The sequence below is a fragment of the Nematolebias whitei genome, chromosome 18, assembly GCF_014905685.2.
Source record: "Nematolebias whitei isolate Nwh7 chromosome 18, NemWhi1, whole genome shotgun sequence".
Lineage (NCBI taxonomy): Eukaryota > Metazoa > Chordata > Actinopteri > Cyprinodontiformes > Rivulidae > Nematolebias > Nematolebias whitei.
In genome coordinates this window covers 31,861,502-31,885,163 of record NC_056515.1, presented here as the reverse complement: position 1 = coordinate 31,885,163, position 23,662 = coordinate 31,861,502, and the positions used below count along the sequence as shown (strand labels likewise).

Genomic DNA, 23,662 nt, shown 5'->3' with positions numbered 1-23,662 from the left:
GGTTTTTGTTGTTGTTGTTGTTGTTGTTGTCTCGCTTGAAACAATATTCATTTTGTTTTAGTGGAGGGGGCGGGGCTTTAAAATTTTTTTATTTTAATTTTACTGGAACCAGCCAGCAAGGTAGATGGTCTTGTTGAGGTTTCAACTACGAGTCCCACACCGACTAACAATTAGTTCAGTTCAAAGGATGTTTTCCATCTAATTCTTTATGCTAAATTATTTTGTCGGTTGTCTGCTGCAGGTAAGACACTAACCACTTATAAATACTCCACACAACTCCTCTTAAAAATCCTTTTGAATAACAATCTCTTTAACTCTTTGAACGTATTTTGGTCTCGACCTGTGTGTGTGAGAGAGTATGTGTGAGGGCTAGACCATCCATAATCAGGTTGAAACTGTCCAGATTGCTCAAGTAGTACAGACATCGAAGAAGTAGACACACCTGGTGCATCTTTCTGTCCTTTTTAAAACAAGCTGACACCTGGCAGGGGAGGCAGGTAGCCGCTCACAACTTTTTCTCCCACACAGACGGCTCTGGTCCTCACACAGGATGGCAGCCCAGCGGAAGCTCGTTTGGCTGCCATTAAGAGAAGCCTGTTTGGCAGGTAGACAGCAGGGCCCACCTAAGTGGCATGACCCCCCCCCCCCCCCCATAGGAAAAAGAACAGGAGGGATCATTACGGTAACTCCATCGCTGCAGTAGGAGCCCTTGGATGGCTGTTATATCCCTTGACATCATACATCATACTCGACTGTCATGCTGTTTGAATGTTCATGACGAAGAGAAACGTGTGGGAACGCTGGCGATTACTCTTTTTGCTTTAAAGGAGAAAATGCACAATTGCACTTTTTTTTTTTTTTTTTTTTTAAACACACACCCAGCGCTTTTTTTTTTTTTTTTTTTTTTTTTTTGCAGGAAACATCCAGTTCCTCAAACACTGATCTCTACAGAGATAATACATTCATCCAAAGCAATGGCGTTGAATATCATATTATTGTTATTATCGTAGAACAGACAGTATCATCACTTCATGGCTAAAACCTGAGATATCTCAAAATATTCCCGTATGAAACTGCACAACAATGCACATCTAAAAATAAAGGATGATCCATTATAGAGTATCGTTTGCAGGAATAATCTAATATATTTTATGTGAACTATACACACGTATGGACTATTTATCTATATGTATGTCTCAGAAGGCCGAGACCATCTGAGAGGTCAGGTCAAAACACAGAACCACACTGAGACGGAATGAAATACAGCAATTATCTGAAGCACATCGGCTCCAAAAGACAACGTCCTCGCAACAAATGCGTAAATAAAGTTGGATCTTTTTTAAATATTTTCTAACTCTCAGTTTTTGTCAGCAACTCAAAAGGCAGAAAGATTTAATTTGTTTTTTCCCCCAGCGTAAGGACAGATTTTAGGTGTTTCCTGTTGGCCTTCTCTTTGAAAACGACGAAGATCCGAGTTGCATCTCTTCATCGCCTTCGTTCCGCTTTCCTCGCTCTTTCAGCCCAAGCAGGTGTGACCGTTCATGTGGAGCTGATGTTTCGAGAACAACGCCCGAGCAACGTTCAGGTTTTTACAGCGTCCTCGCGGCACCCGGAGGGGTCCGACGTCTCCGTCACAAAAAATCCTCGTAGTCCAAAAGCTTGGAGTGTTGACGCGTCTTCCAGAGGCGGTAGAGGCGGAAATCGAAATACATCTCGATCATTTCTTTGCCTTGGAAAAGAAACAAGTTGGATCAAATTTAATACAGAGAAAAATATGACTTCTTTGCCATAAACGTCCATTTGTCTTCTGATCCAAACTGAATAAATGCGTTGAAACAGGTGAGTTTGTGTCTGTTTTTGCATTTTTGAAAACTTTATCCTCTTGAAAACAATCAAAACAGACATTTCTTCTTTGTCCACGTCCAGAGCCACAATACCTGCTACAACTGGGATTCTCAACTGGTGGCACACGGACCACTTTAAGTTTGTTGGAGGGCGCTTTTCTGGACAGTAGGGGTGATTTTATAAAACTAAAAATATTTAATGAATTTTAACATTTATTGATATTTTTACACTCTAAAATGTATGTGTCAAACTCAAGGCCCGGGGGCCAAATGTGGCCCTCGTTGACATCTTATCTGGCCCCCAAGATGATATGTGAAATGTAAAAATACTTCTATCTCTTGAATGTTTTCAGTAATCTTTGATTGTAATGTTGAAAGCACAACAGAGAACATCAAATGAGTCCAATCAAACTCTTGTTGAGGAGCCTGTGACCCAGAAAAGATGCCGGGTATCTGATTTGAGTTCATGTAGTTTCTGAAATTGGCCCTTAGTTTGAAAAGGTTTAAATTTTAGCCCCCTTTTGCAAGTGAATTTGACACCCCTGTTCTAAGACAAAATAAAAGGGAATTTTCTTGTAAAGAAGGAAAAAATAATGTAGTTTTTGCCCAGTTTATAAAAACTAAAACAATAAACTATGCATTCTTATGTGATTTGTTTTAATTGTAAAAAAAAAAATTACGTATCCTACTTTGAAGAAATAAAGCATAAAGTGAAAGTGAGTATGTTTTACTCCTTGTAACGTTTCTAGTATTCATATATTTGCAAACTAAATGACAAGAAAACTGCTCAAACTAGCCCTTTTAGTTGTTGTTATACCAATAAAATTCAGTTTTATGTCAGTTTTGGTCAAAGCTTGAAAGAGCCGCTGCAGAGGGACCAAAGAGCCGCAGGGTGCAGACCCCTGCTCTTGAACCACGAAAGAAGTTGCATCTATACTTTATACTACTACTATCTATACTTAATAGATATATAACCATAGATAACATGTCATTGTTTCTTCTTCTTCTTCTTCTTTCAGCAGGTCACTCTTCAGATGCCACCACATCTTCCTCCATCTCTGTCCTCACTCCAACTACCTCCATGTCCTCTCTAACTGCATCCATTTATCGCCTCTTTGTCTTTTTCCTGGCAGCTGCATTCCTAACATCTTTATACCAGTATACCCACTGTCCCTCCTCTGGACATGTCCACACCATCTCATTCTGGTCTCTCTAACTTTATCTCCCAGTTGTTCAACCTGTGCTCTGATGATCTCATTCTTTATCTTATCCATCCTTGTCACTCCTAAGGAGAACCTCAACATCTTCATTCCTGACTCATCCGGGTCTTTTTGTCCATGTACTCTGTCTCCAGACCATACAACATGGCTGGTCCCACCACTGTCTTATAAACGTTTCTTTTGACCTTTGCTGACACTCTTGTTGCAAATCACTCCTGAAACTTTTCTCCATCCACTCCATCCTGCCTGGACTCTTTTTTTCACCCAGTTTCCTGGACAGTGGACCCAAAGTACTTGCAGTCCTGCACATTTGTGACCTCTGCTCCTTGTAGCCTCAACGTTCCACCGGCCTCCCTCTCTGTCTTACTACGGCTGACTTTCATTCCTCTTCTTTCAAGTGCATACCTCCACCTCTCCAAGTTCTCTTCCACCTGTTCCCTGTTCTCACCACAGATCACAATGTCATCTGCAAACATCATCGTCTACGGGGATTCCTGCTGGACCTCATGTGCCTCAGATATGGCTGAAGTGATGTTCCAGGTTCAAATGATAATCTGTATTATTTTAGCTGTGCTTGTCTGAGTGTGTTTGGACAGTTTTCGGGGCCCACCTTGCGCAGACAGCTCCAGCGGTGACTCGAACTCGACAGAATAAGGCCTCATCAGATTCTTGAGTTTCTGGAACAGCTGTTGGTTGGAGATAAGAAAGAAACGCTAATTAAAATCCCACTTCATTTATCTGACGACAGAAAGCTTGTGTTTTCAGAGACAACGCACACAATGAGTTTAGAGACTAAAAGGCAGGAGCTGTAAAAGGTGTTGATTTGACTGTAGCGTTTATGGCTCAACATCTGTAAAACACCCGGGACATCTTTACTCCTTAATCCATAGTCTGTAGACTGAAAATTAAAGACTGGACAAATCAGATTTAAATTTACAACTGTTTTTGTTACAAAATGTGCCACATGTTAGGGGAACCAAATAGTAAATATCTTTTATTATTATTATTATTATTAATAAATATGTTTAAATTGAAAGTGTTAATGAGAAGCAGCCCTTTGTGTTTGCTGTGCTTGCAGTCTTTTAAAAGAGACAAAAGAAGACGTTAGATGGGAGGAGGTTGTTAAAGGAGGTGGAGGAGAAGTGTCTTGTCTGTAGTGCAAAACAAGCTGCAGGCTAATAACTAATCCAAGATAAACGAGGTGCATGCTGGGTAGTTTCCTGCTCGTCAGTTAATCACCGTTGACGCCATGACATTCGAAGATGCACAGTTTTGTGCCAATAAAGGCGAAATTCATTAAAATATTCATTTACGTTTGTTGAAAGGAGGGTGATCATGTAATTTCCCTGTTCGTGTAATTGTTTGTCTGTTATCAGAAAATCTCACAAACGGCTAAACAGAATTTGTTGAAACTCTCGGAAAGCATTTATGGAACACACATCTACAACTTTTTAGCTTTTGGAGTCAGCTTGAGTCAATATGGCCGCCATACTTTATCACCGTTATCTAACACAATACTGGCTATAACTCGGTCAGTTTTACAGATTTGGGGCTCAGATTTGTTGTGGTAGTATCTGAGAGTAGTCATCAACACACACTTCAAGCTCTACAATATTGCACAAGAGCTTAGTTTAGAACATTGCCATTATGTGTTGTAGTCAACCTTGTCTGCCTGTTAGCAAAATACCTCGTGAATCGCTCAGTGGATTTTAATGAAACTTTCAAAAAATAATCATTGTGTGCACATCTACAACTCTTTAATGTTTGAAGTCATCTTGACTCAAGATGGCCACTACAGCTAGCCATCCATATCAAAGCTAAAATGACTATAACTGAGTCAGTTTTACAAATACACAGCTAAGATTTGGTGTGGTGGTAGCTAAGAGTCATCCTCAAAGGATATTTGTTTAAAACAGTGGCAATGGGTGGAGTATTTTCACTTAAACACCAAATTTAATCTGATGACCACATAATTCATGAATTAATACAAAAATATATATATATGAAGAGAATTAAAAGCACAAAAATCAGCTTTTGGCTGTGCTCCCAAGCAAGCTCTCTTTAATATTTACTTAATTTGAATAATTACTTGATACCTTGTATTTTTATACATGGTTTAAATTGCTCGCTGCAGATTTATTTATAGAAATACACACATTTTAGTGTGTTGTATGAAAAAATAGATTTTATGATGACATCCATTTAAATCTGGAGCCTAAAGCCCAACATGTAGCATCATTTAAATTAAACTCTGGCGGCCTGTTCTGTTGTCTTGGCTCCATTTTTAAAAACATAGTAATGTTTCAGTGTGTGTGTCGTGTCGAGGTGCAGAATCCACCGATGTGCCGTTTGCTCTGCGGTCTGTCAATCAAAGCATTGTTGGGCAGACTGGGTCTGTGCACATGAGTTATAGATTAGGTGTACTTTGTTTGTTTTTTTATCCCAGTCTGTGTGCCACCGTGGGTCTTAATATTTGTTCACATCAGGTTTAAAGAGGTGCAGTGTCTGTGGTTCTTGACTCCACGCGGTAGCATCGCTCAGAGGAGATAACGGTCAGACGGGTGGAGGAAGAAGCAGCTCGATGGATAGCCTGCTGGTTATCACAGACACGAGGAGAATAAAGGCACCAAAGAATAAAAGTCTGGGTGCAAAACCAACCTTAAGATTCATAACTTAAATTCTTATAGCACTTTTTTGTAAAATAAAAAAGGGTTTGCAATTGTTTTGCATGCTTTTCCCCAAACTTCAATACAGTAAATTAAATATGAAACAATCATTACATTATACAACATATATAAAGCATTGTCATTCAAAAACTATTTTACTTTATACAGTAAAGCAATTGGTTTTGCTATTTTTATTGTTAAGTAATTTACATGAGATTTCCATGTCAGCTACTCATCAATAGCAAAACCCCAAACATTTATTTCATTAACTCTATGAATTTCATCCATCCATCCATCCATCCATTATCTTTACCCGTTTATTCCATTTTGGGTCACGGGGGTCGCTGGTGCCCATGTCCAGCAATCACTGTGCGAGGGGCGGGGTACACCCTGGACAGGTCGCAAGTCCATCACAGGGCCACATAGAGACAAACAAGACAAACAACCATTCACTCTCTCACTCACACCTAGGGACAATTTAGAGTTACCAATCAGCCTAACATGCATGTTTTTGGTCTGTGGGAGGAAACCGGAGCACCCGGAGAAAACCCACGCATGCACGGAGAGAACATGCAAACTCCACCCAGAAAGGCCCCTGGACCGGGGTTTGAACCAAGGACCTTCTCGCTGAGAGGCAGCAGCTCTACCAGTTGCGCCACCGTGCTGCCTCTATGAATTTCAATATTGCCAATTTTAAATGGGACTTTGATCATTTTATTTCTATTACTAAAAATCATGTAGTTTTTTTTCTTCCAAATTTAATGCTAACTTATTAAGTTGGAACCAAGTTTGTATTTTTAAGAATTCTGCCTGTATCATCTCTAACATCCGTTCAATATCTTCACCAGAACAAAAAAAATGTGGTATCATCTGCAAATAAAGCACACTTCAAAAGTCCTGACACATCAACCAGATCATTCAAATACAAAATAAACAAATTTGGTCCCAACACAGAGCCCTGAGGAACTCCACATCCATTTACGCAAAATTCAGATCTTATGTCGTTTACCAACTGTCTCCTATTATTCAAATAACTGGATACCCACTGTAGTGCTAATCCTCTAATGCCATATTTATTCAGTTTTTCAAGGAGAATGGTGTGGTCATTAGTGTCGAAGGTGTTTTTTAAATCAACAAAAATGAGACGACTTTCAATCAGACTAATGGGAATAAAAGTTTTTGGTTTTTTTTACACATTTTTGCTAGTGTTGGTTTATTTGTATGTAAAAACAGTGATTGAGTCAAGTGAAATGGAAACAGTCATTTTCCAAAATAAAATACTCAGCAAACCCGTGCTGTTAAACCAATTATCCGGTATTTGATTTATTTATTATTATTTTTTTTTAAGAAAAGCATTTCTTATTTTTGTGCATCCACTACCAAATGGTCCATGGACCAGTACTTGTCCTTGACACAGTTAGGGGACCCCTCACCCCATCTTTGAGAAGATTAATAGATTATATTATATTATTATTATTAGAGTTTTGAACCTTCTTGCTGCAAGGTCACAGAGTTCACAGCAGCCTGACTTTCCACCAAATCCTCTTCTATTTCACTGTAATATTTGTTAGTATTCCAGAGTGAATGAATATGTGTATTAATACGTGAATACCTTTTCTCCATTGGGGTTCCCCAGGACGTAGCATCCCATTATGTGAATCACATTTGGTTCTGGGTTGATTTTACTCATGAAGCGACTCAGTCTCTTCCAAAATCTAAACAAAAGGATAAAATACATGAAGAAAATTACAATGGCATGAAGAGATTTCAGTAATATTTTAAGACTAGCACATATAAATGTGTAATCTCCTTTTGCTTTTTGTAGTTTGATGTTTTGATAAAACATTTAAAGTTGTGGGTGACATTAAAAAATGCTGGGCAGTTTTCTGCTCCTAAAAGTCATTGTCAAGATTATAAGACTGGCCAGGTCTTTAGGTTGTTTGCAGCTATTTCCATATGAAGCGTTATGTTTTTGCATTAAAAGACAGTAGATTTATCAGGAAGCAGAAACAGACCCACAAGTAAAAGCATCTTACTGGCTCATGTCTTCCTCTTTTTCCACTTTAGCAAAAGTCGCCACTTTATTCTTCAGTAAATACAAATGGCCGGGTCCTCCCTGTTAAACAAACCCATAAATGACAAAATGCAACACCTGCACAGCAGCGTGTCAGATTATTTTATTAACTGGGCTCTACAGACCGACTTTTCTTTGCTTCTCCTCACCTGACAAAAGATAAGCATCCTCCAGAACTTGCTTCCTCTCCTGTATGCTGTGAGCTTCTTATCGATTTCCTCTGTGGCCCAGAAAAAGAGAGGGATTGATGGGAATGACAGACAAATAATTACAAAAACAGGAGCGTTAAAGTGAAATCAAAATAAAAGAACAGCTCTGAGAAAGAGATACGAGCTTAAACCAAATCTCTGGAGGGAGACTTTAAGCGCAGGTGTGATGAAAGGCCAAAGATGTAACTTTCAATTAAATCTGACAGTAAAAGAATGTGTTACGATAATATAAATTAGATTAATGAACGTCAGACGACATTATTCCATTTGCTTTTGTTAAAAAAATAACGAGAGATGTCAAAGTCTACAGGTACCTCGCCTTCCTTTCTGATAAAGGAACTGATGAAACCTTTTAATGTTGTTCACAGACTCAATCGCATGTTGCACATTATTTTCCTTTAATTATCAATTTAACAAAATTGCTATTTCCTGTTTAAGGTCATGAGGAGATCTGAAGAGTGCTGTGGGTGTCCCCATGAAGACACAAGGTGCAGTTTGGACAGAGAACTGAAATTTATCAAGACAAACGCCAGTTTATTTGACTACCGTATTTTCAGCCATATACATCGCACCGCCCTATAAAACGCGTCATTCCAAATATGTCTAATAAAGTGGAGGGGAATACTTTGCTGTGATTGGTCAAAAAAGATTGGAGTACATCAGTTTCTGCGAAACAGACGCAATCCGCTAATCCTGACCAGAACTGCCCCACAGAGAAAACCCCGCCCCCTCATTTGAATATAAGAACATGAAATAAATAAAAAAAATAAAAAAAGAACATGAAATAAAAAAATAAAAATGGGGTTAACAAATAAAAGCCCATGAAATATGTAAAGTAGCTTTACAAAATAAAAGTGTCACAAAATGAAACTCTATTATTAAATAAATAAATAAATCTTGAAGAAAAAAAAACATCTTGAAATAATTAAAAACTATATAAAACTATTTAAATATTTTATTTCATGGGAACATATATTTATTTAATGGAATATTTATTAATAATTTTTAAATAACAATGATTATTTATTTATTTAATTTTGAATGGAATGACTTTCCATATAAAGCTACAAATCTGTAATAAATTGTTGACATCTATAGTTTTTTTTTTTCACATTAGGACAAAGAAAAAAATCTAATTTCTGTAAAAATGTGAAAAATAATATTTTAATGTCTATGTTCCTTTTAATCAAATTTAAATGTCAAATGATGAAAGCCTAGAAAAAAATGTGAATTCTTAATAAGTTTATTTAATTAATGAACTATTCTTGTCTAAAAAATTTAAGTTAAAGTGAATATAAATGTTAAGTTAGTTTGCTGGATTAATTGTGACAATTAATTTTTTTTAACTAAAATCAGAGTTTATTTTAACTTTATTATTTTAATCAAAAGTTAACATTTACATTGAATTTTTACATTCGCATTGACTTGTATTTTTGCAGAAACCTTTATTTTAATGACTCATAAACTGTTATGTGCTGATGTTCTTTTTATTTTTTTTTTTAATTTTATTAATTTTCTCTTTGCTTCCATAGAGCCAGACATTTTTGGTCAGTTGTTCGGTCTTTCTGAAAGTATTTAATAGTTTCTTTCTGTCTGGTCCCTGTTCCTGAACATCCCTGCACTCTGTGCACCGTGTGTGCATAAAACATAGAAACGCAGAGGACAAAAGAAAATGTGACAGAATAATAATAATAATAAAAAACTATAAATGTCAGAGGAACAGTATCTGAAAGTCATATAAGAAAGCCTGAAATTATAATTTTAGGAGATTCCAACAAAGTCTGGATATTTGGAAGTTAAAGTAAAAGACAGCTCAAGACTTTTGCACACATTTTATTCACTTTTAAAGAGGCAGTACAAAAACACAGCCAACAACAACACTTACCTAAAATATCATCAAAGGTTGCATGTTCATGGTCCTAAAGGAAGAGACATTTTAGTCAAAGTATTTTAAAGAACTCCTTTAAAGGGAAGGAGCTCATAAATGATTGATTGTAAGTTTCGCTCTTTTGGTGTTTTTGTGATGCGTTCGTGTGCACAAAGCATTAATGGTGTGTCCAACTCACATAGAGGATGGGGATGATGGAAGGGTCATCCCTGCGGATTATGGTAGGAACGTACTCTGCCTTGGGAACTTTAGAGGAGATCAGCTGTGTGTGACGCAGGAAGAAAAAGTAAAAGGAGAATAGATTTAGGAGTTTGGATACAAAGAATGGATAAAACTTAATAAATTGGAAAAATCTGAGGGTGGAATTATATTCACACTCATATTTTCAGTGGGATGAATTTCTAAAATAATGGTGGACTCAGTAGTTAAAGTCAACTGTCTTTTGTGGTGATTTAAGTAATTAAGACATACGAGGATTAGATGCCATCTGGGAGGCTGCAGGTCCAGCAGAGCTCAACGGGTCTGCAGAAGTCACAACAACTAAACAAATATAACCTCTTGGCTTAGAGCACAAACCAATCAGAATGTCAGAAGCTCTCAGAGCATACACGAACCCAAGACCACACACTGCATGGCTGACCCAGGTATTCCCCATTACCCAGAATAGAATATTTAACAAAAGGGTTTCATTCATTCAATCTATATTTATACAGGTTAGTCTCACTGAGTCACGAGGACTCATTTACAAGAGACCTGGTTTAACCAAAGAACACAGGTGAGGTACAGTTAACAATAGACAATCAAGGCATAAGTAAATAAAATAAATTGTATAAAAATGAAACAAAACCAGCTACATTATGAAGCAATGTAAAATACTAAAAACAGGAACGTCGGCATTGGTTTTTGCCATGAACTTAAGAGTTGTTTAAAATCCCTTAGAGAGGTCAAGGTGGAGAGCTTCAGATCTTTTTGCAAGATATTCCAGGATAGAGGAGTGGAGTAAGAGAAGGCCCGTTTGCCAAGTTTGGTCCACACTGAGGGAACAGTTATGTCCTGAGAGCGCACGCTGTAGCTGCACTCACGCAGTGACATGTAGGAGGAGATGTATGAAGGCAAAAGACCAAGAAGTGATTTAAATATGAAATTGTACCAGTGAGATATTCTGTGTGAAGTTAATAATGACCACTTAACCAATGAATACAGGGTGCAGTGGTAGTTTACAGTAGTTACAGCCAGTTATGAATCTTAGCGCACCGTGGTAGGCAGCGTCCAACATCTGCAAGGTGCTTGTAAGAACATTCATGTAAATAATGTCACCGTAGTGAGGGATGGAAGGGAAGGAATGTAGCAGTTACAAGTTGTTTCCTAGCATTCAGAGATAGACAGGATCTATTTCTAAAAAAGAAACCCAATTTTACTTTCAATTTCTTTACCAAATTTTCAACACGAGGCTTAAAAGAGTGATGCGTATCGACCAAAATACCCAAGTATTTGTAAGAATCGACAACCTCAATAGGGACACCATTCATAGATAAGATAGAAAGAAGGACAGCTGGTACCAACTTCCTGTTTGAAAACAACAGCCCTTTGGTTTTGTCAACATTTAGCACCAGTTTGGGATGGAACAAATCTGACTGAATGATGTCGATTGCAGACTGTAAGAGCTGAAAACCCTTAGCAACTGTTCTAGCATGACACTAAACAACTGTGCCGTCATTGTAAAAATGTATGGATGCACCAGGGATGACCTACATTACTTATGTTAATTGTGAAAAGGGTGGGTCCTAAGATTGAGCCTTGCGGTACACCATTGTTAACAGTTAGGTAACTGGAAGAAGTACCATTATTATGTTGAACACATTGCCTCCAATAGTGTGGTCTGAGAATGTTGTGATCGAGCAGTCAAAATAAAATGTTCTAAAGCATCTTTGAATGCACAAGAATCAAATGTTCTTTGCATTTAACACAAATATACCTGGTACTTTGGAATCAATGGCATCACTTTTCATGATGTACAGCTCTAAATAAATCTTTTTAAGAGCACACAGTTGGCTTATTTATTGAATTGTCTATTAAATATTTTTATTTTAAATCTGAGTTTTTCTTCTGTGCTAGATTTTTAATCCATACTCGGTAATTATGATCCATCTCAAGACTGGCTGCCATGAAAAATGTTTGTGCAGAACATGCAGTGATGGATGGTTTGTGTGGACTGTGTGCTATATGAATTTAAATCAACTCAGCTTGAACTTAACCTCCACAGCTGCAAATGAAAACAACTCTTATCTGCTTGTTGAATAGACATTTAGGATGAGCTTTCCTTTAGTGGACGCTGTTAGAAATCAGCAGCACTGCTCTGTCTGCTTCCTTATCTACCGCTTTAAAAATACCAACTGTTGAATCTCAAAATCTTTGTTTACACCGACGTTGCCTTTTCGTCTACAAGAAAACCTTTTTAAATCTTTTCTCTGACACTAATATTCTTATATCTGTATTTTCTTCTTACCTTTTATTCTTTTCGCAAAATTGTGTGGTGGGATGACGAGTTCTGTTTTTATTTTGCATTTATTGAATCTCAGAATTGTGACGTTTGGCTTTAAAGTGATGTCATAAGTGTATTCCAATTTTGGTTGTCTTCATCAAACCCTGGCTATGGATTGTTGGAACCAATGTTTGACAATTGCAAATAAAATTATTGTTATCAATAATCATCAACAAGCCACGCCCACTTTTGCCAATCATTAACATATTGAAGTGAACGGTTCAGGTTGTGGTCCCAAGCAATGTCATCCAGTTTGGTAGCAGCCAGTCTGAGTGTTTTTGTGATTAAAAAAAAACATTTTGTTACCATCGGTATGTTGAACGTCCATATAAGACTGAAATTCAAAAATACACCAAAAATCAAATTATTATTGATGAATTCTAAATATTCTGCACTGATTAGATCTGTGTTGTGTACATACAAAAGAAGTTTCAAGCAACTAGGTGTAAAAACAAATTAAATAATTGTTTTTAAAATTGATATTTTATGTAAAGCATGAACAAAAGTTTATTTATTTTATTTTATTTTTTTACAAAATGCTAATGGTTAGACCTACTGAAACAAAAACCAAATGTTTCGACTAGGACAGCCTAGAAATCATCCCTTCTAATTTTCATAGATATTCAAAAATGTGATGCTAACTTATTAGCATTTAGCAGTTTACAGAAATTACTCAACAAAAATTAAATAAAATAAAAAATTTAATTACAATCTTTTAAAATGCCACAAGTCTGAGTATCAGAACAGCTTCACCATCATAACAACCTGAGAGTAAAACTGAGATCTTGTGGGACCTCAGGGGTTAAAATGATCTAGTTGTGGCTAATATGACATGAATGGGACTTTTGTTTTGTTAATAAAGCAAACAAATGACTGGAAGTTTGTTTTTCTCTACAGCTGTTAGGATGTGCTCACCGTTTAATGATTCACAACTTTTCATGGATCGTTTCTTTAATAAATATTGTGACATCAATAAAATCAACCATTGTTCAAGGATGATACCATTTTAATTAGAAAACTGGTCATTTTCAAGTGTGTGCCACTGCATTAATATGTTGCAAAGTTAAATCTAACTCCCCGTCTAACCCTCCACTAATAGATTTTTGCACTTTATTTAAACCTGTCTAAAGCTTTTGACACTGTGGACCATGACATCTGTTATAAGCTCTCAGAAATTGGTTTCTCAGATCACACTTTTGGTTGGTTCTCTAAACATCTCTCAGATCGGAGGCAATGTGTTCAACGTAATAGTACTTCTTCCTGCTATTTAACTGTTAACAACGGTGTACCACAAGGTTCAGTCTTAGGACCCACCCTCTTCACAATCTACAAAGTACATAAGTAATGCAGTCAGATCATTCTTGATTCATCTGTACATTTCTATGCTGATGATACAGTTGTTTATTGTCAAGCTAGAACAGCTGCTAAGGATTTCCAGCTTTTAGTCTGCATTCGACATCATCCAGTCAGATTAGTTCTGTCTCAAACTGGTGCTAAATGCTAATAAAACCAAAGGGATGTTGTTTTCAAACAGGAAGTTATTTCCAGCAGTCCTTCCTTCTTTTTTTGTCTGTACATCATCTGTGTTCTTTGTTTAAAACAGGTCTCTCTAGTAAATGTGACTCAATGAGACTAACCTGTATAAATAAAGTTCGAATGAATTTTGATGAAATAATCTGAAGATTGTAACACTGATTATTTACCATGATTTTGGGAGGAACAAAGTCGTCCCCCTCACAGGCCAGCCTCTCCATCTCTTTCTCCTCCTCCCAGTCTGCGGCTTCATCAGGGCCTCCTTCCTCTAGGGTGCTACTAGAGGTCTGCAGGTCTCCACCTGGGGGAGAAGATGAGACACGGGTGAGGATCAGGGTTTGAGCTAATGGCATGTAAAAACAGAGGTTCAAAGCAAGAGAGGTGATGAAAACTAAATTTGAGGGGGAAATTAACTCCAAGAAGTCAAGACAGAAAATTGTGCAGAAAATAAAAAGTTGAGTTACTCTCTAAGTTACGTCTGCTCTGATGTTTCAGTTATTTGACTAAAAATGACAGATAGAAATGACTTGACTTTTTTCATGCAAAATCATGTGACTAAATCGGTAAAAAAAAAAAAAAAAGCCAAAGTTTTTGTAAAAGGCAATTTGGAAACCGTTTCCATCACTTTTGATGTGGACATCATAAGCAAAACAAGGCCGATTCAGTTTCACCTGAGGAACAAGATATTGTTTTACCCCCATTAAGGTGGAAAAATAAGGCACCAAACACACATATAGGCGTTTTGACTGAGACATTAATGAAGGTGGAGATAAAAAAATAAAATAAAAAAATACAACCACAAGCTCAACGCAGACAAACAGCATGCAAACAAGCTCTGCAGAAGCACAAAGAAGTCCTCAGAGTGACGTTTGGACTCGGACACACACTCCATACTCACAGAACGAGAGAGCACCACAAAGGTGAAGAAAGACTCACGGTCATAAGGAGACAGATGGACGGGGTCAGCGTCAACTACAGGGACAGTCACTTTGTATGTGTGGTTGTTTTGTGTGTGTGTGTTGGCCAGGAGGCGAGTTGTTAAACTGCGATGCCAAAATGTTGCCTCGTTATAAGATCTACAGAGCAGTCGTTCTCACAAGAGGCGTTTGTTCAGAGCTGGTGGAAGCTGTCGAGCCTTGAAGAGAATCCATCTATGCTTGAAACCGCGTTAATAAGATTGTTCACATTTTACAGCCTTAGATTAATCTTTACAGCCTAGACTTCATTTGATGATTTATCTTAGCGCTGGCTCAAGCTCATACGCAGCACGTGTTCCAGCTATCAGACAGGATCTTTAGCAGCTAATTTCTGACTAACGATTTAACGTTTTAAGCACAAACCAAGTTTGAAAATTAATGTATGTTGACTGAGCATGGATGAATTATAGGCACAAAGAAAATTAAATGATTCTATAAAATTTACAAAGACCTTTTCACAGTTTTCTTTGTCATGATATATATACTTTATAATAAGATAAGAGAATATATCTCGTATGTGTGGCCAGTCATTGTGGTCGGGGTTTGGAGTCCAAATCATGCCTGTTCAGTAGAAAATGCATAAATGCACAAACATAACTTGTCAGTGGCTTTTTCATTAAAAAGTGGTTTTACAAGAATCTGAGAGCTCCTTTCAGAACATTTCAAGAACAAACCTCTCCTAATGTCCAATGAAACAAACATTCTTTATGCAGATATAAACTGTATACCGTGTTTTCCGGACTATAAGTTGCACCAGAGCATAGGTCGCATCAGTCAAAAAAATGCCTCATGACGAGGAAAAAAAATATATATAAGTCGCTTTGGAGTATAACTCGCATTTATTTAGAAGCGTATTTCACAAAGTGCCAGAACAGATATTTAATCTGAAATAACAATAACACATAAGCCTAGAGGGCCCTCTCGCATCTGCAAATGGTAATGTTTACAATTTGGTTCATGTCAGTATGAATGAACATTTAACGCATCAGTCAAAAATTGTGTCATGAATAGGGAAAATACGTATATAAGTCACTTCGGACTATTAAGTTGCAGGACTTGCCAAACTACAAAAAAAAAGTGCGACTTATAATCCGGAAAATACAGTAACTGTAAAACTACGTAATTAACCCCCTTTAACTGAACTTTGTATAATGTGGGCAAAGGTGGGCAAAAACATTAATATTGTGCACACTCTGGAGTAGGATTTTGCAAGACGTGCAAAAATAAGTCATGATTTTCAAAAACTGGCCAAGTACATCGCCACCACATGGCTCTCTGGACAATTGGTTGTAAATTCGTCGAATACAGCAAAACCACAACTCAAAATGTGTGTATTTTCCTAAATTAAAAGAAAATTAAATTAAATAATGTTAAATAATTACAAAGTATTTTTTAAATATGAATGCCCTGAGAGGACTTCTGTTGTGACTTGGCGCTATTTACATAAACTGAATTCAATTGAAAAATTATGAGTCAAATTTGAGTCGCCGACTAATCTCCAACTGCGAGACGCTAAATTTGTGAAAAGTGTAGAATTTAGACGACAAAAAAATTAAAGGGTTGATTAGAGCTGGACAAAACAAACATAACACAAACATTTTAATGTAGTTTTACACAAACACGTAGTTCACTCATTCTAGAAACACCTCATACAACCTTGTTATATTAGTTTATATCAATAAATACACATTAAATACTGGTACTGAATAGCTTTTTTTTTCGTGAGGACTTTATTCCACTTGCTTCTGGCTTCGTTTAATCACGTGTGTAAACTCTATCTTATTGTAAAACTGAATTATAAAACTGCACTTTTAGTGTCTATTTAAACATTTAAAATTAGATTTTTTTATTGCCAATCTGTTGACATATTGGGTCAGCAGGGCCGGCCCAAGGCATAAGCTAACTAAGCGGCTGCTTAGGGCCCCGGGGCCACTAGGGGGCCCACTAAATGGAATTTTTTTTTTTGTGTGTGATTTTTTTATAAGATTCTATTTAATATTTTAAGTTCAGCTTTTGCAAATTATTGCATACATACACCGTTTTACGTGGTTTCAAGTAATTGTTCATTTACATTATTTAAGCATTTCCTTGATTTATTTTATTTTATTTTATTGTGCCTGTTTTTGCACAACTTAATTTATTTTTACGCATCTAAGTGATTTTGTCTGTTGTTGTGTGTTGATCTTGCACTACAAATTATTTTGAACATTACTGCTGCAGTTCTTTGGAACCAAAGATAATAAATCAGATGACACTTTTGCTGTAAAATACATTGCATACTGGTGTTTTTTTTTCTCTTTAGTTACTTTTAGTACTACTAGATTGCATGTGTCAAACTCAAGGCCCATGGGCCAAATCCGGCCCACCATGACCATTTCTGTGGCTCTACACCCTATGATATCTTCACATAGGATAATGTAAACAGGGCTGTCATAATTGCAATGAGTTTATGTTTGGTGGGTGAATGATCTGATCATCTGACTGGTGATTACAGTAATCACATTATTAGCAGAAATAGAGGGCCCCAAACCAAATTTCACTTAGGGCCCCATGGGGGCTTGGGCCGGCCCTGTGGGTCAGGATCTTTATGACTCCAAAAATCTTCTCTTTAATGTTCTTCACCGCTGTGCAGAACAACGTGGGTCCACAAGTGCAGTTATTGCTGCACATTTTGACTCTTCTCTCTTCTGTGCTGCTGCTATAAACTGCACCTGTGCCTGCATGCGTGTGTGTGTCTTTGTGTGCACGTGTGTGAGTCCCGTGTTAACTCACTCTCTTTGGGTTCGTGAGGAGCGTCAGTCTTGACAGGGGTGGGATCGCTCCAGGAACGGCTGAAACTCTTCGATCTACCTTCAGCGAACGCTGGCAGGCGAGGAGAGATAGTCACACACGCACATGTGCACGCTCACACACTGACAAGCCTGCACAGGGTTTTTTTTTTCCTCTGTACGTCCATCGCCGAAAACACACACACGAGTGTTTGCAAAGACTGCGGCTACAAGTACACGTACAGCACACACGTGACCCAGAAGCTGCCCAACAAACAAACGAGCGCACACATTTATATTTCCTGTTGGTTTTATGATCTGTATGGATTCAAAGTGAGTCACTGAGCGATATAACAGAACCAGCTCAGCACAAATCAAATAACGTCTATTTTTAGACCATTTGAAAGTATTTGACATGCTTTATTAACAATTTTTCCTTAAGGCACGATAGTTCTTGGTTGGTGAGTTATGTATTTACTTTTAGCTGCTTTAAATTTTCCTTCTAGAATCAATTTCTTCATCATTCATATACCGTATTTTTCATTCATAAGGTGCACCGGATTATAAGGCGCATTCAGCGAAACAAGTTAATTTTGACAGATTTTTGAGCGCCGTGTATCACAAAAAATCAGTTCGAGGTCAGTAAGCACAACCAGAATTAATACCAAGGCGCACTGTTGATTTATGAGAAAATTAAAGGCTTTTTAAGTGCGTCTTATAGTCTGAAAAATACGGTAATGTCTCGTGATAAAAAGCACATTTTCTCCACAAAAAGTTATTTTTAATAAATGTTTTAATTTCAGCAAGTTCTGTTTAGTGATAGAATCTCAAACCCTGAGATGTTTGAAAGCTTTGATTTTATCTCTTTTTTTTTTTTTGTTACCTAATTTGTAACAAATTGTCTTTAGGTTAATTTAGGCCCTGGACATTTATTTTCTGTGCCATTAGATGAAAAAACAAAAAATAAAATCACTCAAAACTGCAGAGGTGTAAGAAAAGTATCCGTAAATGGGTTTCAGCACAAGTGTATTAACTCTGATTACAAATAAAAGTCACACGTGTTTTTATGTGATTTTAATTTATTTTACAATATCCAATTTGTTAAAGTAGGAGCAACAAATGAGAATTCGAATTGTTTCACTAAACCTGATGTAACCATCATTACAGTAACTTCTGCATTTATTTCCATTCTGACACAATCTTTAATTTGAAAGTAATGGATGTAAAATTAAATAAAATAAAATACCTGCTAACGGCAAATAATTGATCAATTTTATGCAATGGTTCTTGCAATCTTGTTGGTATACTTTACTGTTTTACACTTACTTTTTATGACTTTTTTGCCTTATTAATTTGAATTTAAACAAATTTTAATTTGATTTTGGATGACATTTCAACAAAACGATTAAAAAGTACATGAAAAGAGCGGTGGTCTGATGAGACTAAAATTTTAGCTAACACTTCTTGTTATGCTTAGAACAGGATCCCTACAGTGAAGCATGGTGGTAGCAGCATCATGATGTGGATGTGTTTTGTCTGCAGAAACTGGGAAACTGATAGGAGTTAAAGGCTAGATGGATGGAGGATAACAAATAAAAATTCTTAAGAGCAACTTGTTGCAGTCTTCAAGAGATTTGAAGATGATGATTCAGCTTCCAGCAGGACAATCACCTAAAACAGCCTCTCTGGCTCTCCAGTATTTACTGGGAGGTGAATACACATGCCCTGTTTATCAATTGTGGATATTTTTGGAATTATTAAATGGAAGTTTTAGTTTTATTTTGTGTATTTTTCTTTGAACTTTGCTATCAAACGTTCAAACAGACACAACAGAAAAAAGTCCCTCTGCAGCACAGTTTTCATGCTCTTACATACAAAAGATGCAAAAGTTTTTGGCTGATCCAAAAGACAGAAAACTCATAGGAAGACCAGAGCAGAGCTCGACGCCACACATGCAAATTACACCACAAAAAGAAAATATAAGAAAAGAAAAGTAAAAATGATGATGGTGAGGTGAGTAACATCACAGTCGGTTTGAACAAACGTATCAACCAAACACACACGTCTGACTCACTCTGTGCTTTAATCCTCCTGCTGCCCACCATCCGAAGATGCTTCCGGAAGTTCCTGTGGGTAGCGAAACCAAAGCGGAGGAGGGATAACGGAAAACAGAGGGATGGGATGGCAACACGGAGAGGAGAAGGAGGAAGAGGTGGGCGGGCGGGAGAGCCGGGCGAGACAACAAGGAACAAACTTCAATGTCAAGATTCTCCTGAAGGTTGAAAAGAGACAATTAGGCCAAATAAAGCTAACATTTTGTTGTCAGTGTGAGGAGAAAATAGGAGTCAGAGGTGCATTGTGGGAGGAAAACAACATATCTTCTATTATTATCATGTTGCTCGACTTTACATGTGGTCCACTTAGCAAACTGACTGCGTCAAAAAGAAAGACCAGATTTATTCATGCAACAGAAAAAAAGGAAAACCCAGTTTTTGTGACCTGCTGTGCTGCTGGCTTTAATTTGTTTATTTTATTTTATTTTTCTCTCTGTTAAGACTTCAAACAGTGGTTTTGTCAAACTCTTACACAAGAAGCCTAAGGAATAATTATAAAATAGATCAAAATGTATGTTCTGGTTCCTTTAGGAACTTGAAAAAAAATTATAAAATTAAATAATCCATCCATGCATCATCTTCCGCTTATTCTGAAGTGGGGTCGCGGGGGCAGCAGCTTGAGCAGGGAGTTCCAGACATCTCTTTCCACATCCACCTCTTCTAGCTCTTCTGGGAGGACTCCAAGATGGCCCCAGGCCAACTGAGAGACATACACCCCTTTTCCATAGGTCCTGCTGGGCTTGGCCCTTATTGGGCCGTTACAGGTCGGATCGCTTCATTTTCTGTTTCCACAGTGCCCATTAGTGCCCCTTTAGTGGGCAGATCATTATTATCAATGCACCGACACCTCTTGGAAAACCTTCTCGTTACGTGTCGTTCCATCTAGCTCGCTCTGAACTTTTTCGTCAGCCGGCAAACACAAAAACGCCTGAACTTCAGCATTTGACCACGGTTGTGACATTATTGTTTGTTTATACCTTCAAAATACTCCAAAATACACTCCTCCGGATTTGAGTTGTTTCTAATGGCGGGTTAAAAAGAAAATGGCAGATTGGGTTGAGGCGGAAGTTTATGAAACTCCGCCCTTTGAACAATGACGCTGCCCCCTGACCAATCAGTAACTGACAGTGCACTGACGTCACGTTCTAGCGTCCTGCTTGGCCTCAATGAAACCACAGAGAAGTAGGTACTGAAAAAACAAGTCGGTTCTACGAAGAAGGCCCTGTGGAAAAGAACATGGAACCGGCCTGAGCAGGGTAAAACGGGGCCAAGGAGGAACTGTGGAAAAGGGGCAATAGTCTCTCCAGCATGTCCTGGGTCTTCCTGGGATGTCCTCCCAGTCGGACAAGCCCGAAGTACCTTCCTAGGGAGGTGCCCAGGGAGCATTCTTACCATATACCCAAACCACCTCAACTGGGTCCTTTCGATGTGGAAGAGCAGAAGTTCTACTCCAAGTATCTCCCAGATAACCAAACTTCTCACCCTATCTCTAAGGGAGAGTCCAGCTACCCTGCAGAGGAAACTCATTTCAACCGCCTGTATCCACGATCTCATTCTTTCAGTCACTACCCAGAGCTTGTGACCATAGGTGAGGGTAACCAACCAGTAAACAGAGAGCTTCGCCTTACAGCTCAGTTCCCTCTTCACCACAATGGACCGGCACAGAGTCCGCAATACTGCAGATGCCACACCAATCCATCACTACTTGAGGCAGAACCATCTGCAAAGAGCAGAGAAGGATCCTGAGGTCACTGAACCAGAATCCTTCGACCCCTGGCTGCACCGAGAAATTCTGTCCGTAAAAGTTATGAATAGAATCAGTGACAATGGGCAGCCCTGGCGGAGTTCAACTACCACCCTGAAGGGGTTCGATTTACTACAGGCAAAGCAAAGCAAACTCTCTCACCACTTGTATAGGCACCAAACAACCTGTAGCAACTGGCCCCCAGTCCCATACTCACGGAGCACCCCCACAGTGTACCTCGAGGAACACGGTTGAAAGCCTTCTCCAAGTCCACAAAACATTAAATAAATAAATAAAATACATGAAAATTCAAAATTCACCAGAATAAGTTTTTGAGCTAAATCCAAATATATTGTGTTTTATGTTTCATTTCAAAATGGCCGTCACAGCTGTCAATCTTAGCCAACACAAAAACAGGTACAACTCAGTCTATTTTACAAATATTATGACAGATTTTGGTGAAGTAGCTGAGAGTCATGATCAACTCATTCTATGAGCTTTCACAGTCTGACCATAGTCGTAACTTGGTCCTTTCTCAGATTGCTTTCAAGGAATGCTAGACGCTTAGCTTAAGATCTGATCCCTGCAGCTTTGTTGATAATCTACACATGTACGTGTTTTCCATTTCTATAGTTTGATCAGTCAACGCGTCATTAGTGAGGCCTGGCTGCTTTTAAAGGCCGACACAAGTTTTCTGACTACACATTTATCACCTGTAAATCATACGTTTCGCCCCACTATGTTCCTTGTAATGATCTGTTTAGTCATCTTTAATAACAAAGGTTTGCATAGACTTTTTGTTTTTCAGTGACTTGCTGCCAGATCGCGACATAACGTTCCATACGAGCGATAAACAGTGTTTTATGTTTCTGAGCTCCTCCCATGTCACCGCCACACACGGTTTCAGCGCACCAAACACTCGTTATTAATGGTCTCTGCATGTGGGGACGTGTGAGTGGGAAGTCTGCTTATCTGGTGGCAGTGAAGCACATAAATTCAGAGGCAGCAGCTAAAGAAAATATGATTTAATTAAAATGCAGAATGTATACACTATCTTTGAAACTAACTTCTTACCTCCTGTATGTAACAAATCCAAATTAAAGATAGCCACCACAGCTGATCAACCTTATCAAACACAGTGATGACTACAACATAAGTTTTATAGATATTACACTAAAATGTGGCTTGGCAGTAGCTGAGAGTCCTTTCCAGCACATACTCTGAGTCCACTAATTTAAAACTTGGGCTTTAACTTATAGAATCAACCTTCGATTCGATTCAATTCAATAGAGTCACTTTGATTTAAGATGATTGCCACAGCTAGTTGAACTTAGCAAACGCAATAATGGCTATAACTCAGTTAGTTTTACTGATACTAAGCTAGGATTCTGTTTGGTCATAAGTGAGAGCAGTGATGGCGTCTACATTTATGTAGTGGGTATACCGCGGTAAAGTTAGTTTTACGTTGGACACCGTCGAAGCCATGGAGCGCGAATGTCCAACATAAAACTAACTTTGCCGATAGACGACGATAGATTGTTACGTAAGCGTTTAACTGCTGTTTAACGTATCAATGACACATACCTAATAATATGTCATGCATCATTGGGCACTTTTAAGTGGGTATACTGAAATTCTTAAGCTTTTCTAGTGGGTATACTCCGTATGCCCATGTATCACATAGACTACACCACTGGCTGAGTCATCCCATCACAAACTTTAAAAACTAACAAATTGTGAACGATTTCCTAAGGTTTCCTTTATGTGTTTAACCCCAATTCAAAACATTGATATGAATATACTTTTTGCCAGTGGGTGGCCCTAAAAGTGAGTATCCTGACATTTTCTGTATGCTCAGATCACTGATTCTGATGCATTAACGCGCAGCGCTAACGATGCCGACACTGCAGATGGATGACACTGAGATGTCAAAGGAACTGAGATGTACTGCCTGGTGTCACATTCACCATCTGGCCCCTTTGTGACAGAGCAGCTGGGCCTGAGTGGGACGCTTTCTGAACTTGTCAGAGAAGCGAGTACCCTTCCAAGTGTTACAGAATCTAACTCTGCCTGCGCAAAAGCA

The 23,662-nt window shown here is 38.1% G+C and overlaps 1 protein-coding gene across 2 annotated transcripts in view; it reads right to left on the bottom strand.

The window, feature by feature from the left end:
• Positions 1-1,355: 1,355 nt before the first annotated feature.
• The window catches only part of LOC119424854 (NMDA receptor synaptonuclear signaling and neuronal migration factor), a 47,786-nt gene continuing 25,479 nt past the window's right edge, over positions 1,356-23,662 (bottom strand). Inside the window, exons 6-15 of one of the 2 annotated variants that reach the window (XM_037692361.1) lie at positions 19,796-19,848; positions 17,726-17,815; positions 14,147-14,277; positions 10,080-10,163; positions 9,899-9,932; positions 7,954-8,024; positions 7,767-7,846; positions 7,343-7,445; positions 3,675-3,750; positions 1,356-1,729 (exon numbers count right to left, since the gene is read on the bottom strand). In XM_037692361.1, coding sequence (XP_037548289.1) covers positions 1,632-1,729; positions 3,675-3,750; positions 7,343-7,445; positions 7,767-7,846; positions 7,954-8,024; positions 9,899-9,932; positions 10,080-10,163; positions 14,147-14,277; positions 17,726-17,815; positions 19,796-19,848 — 820 coding nt within the window. In that variant the 3' untranslated portion in view covers positions 1,356-1,631. The remainder of the gene's footprint in view (positions 1,730-3,674; positions 3,751-7,342; positions 7,446-7,766; positions 7,847-7,953; positions 8,025-9,898; positions 9,933-10,079; positions 10,164-14,146; positions 14,278-17,725; positions 17,816-19,795; positions 19,849-23,662) is intronic. The other variant, XM_037692362.1, reaches the window with a different exon arrangement.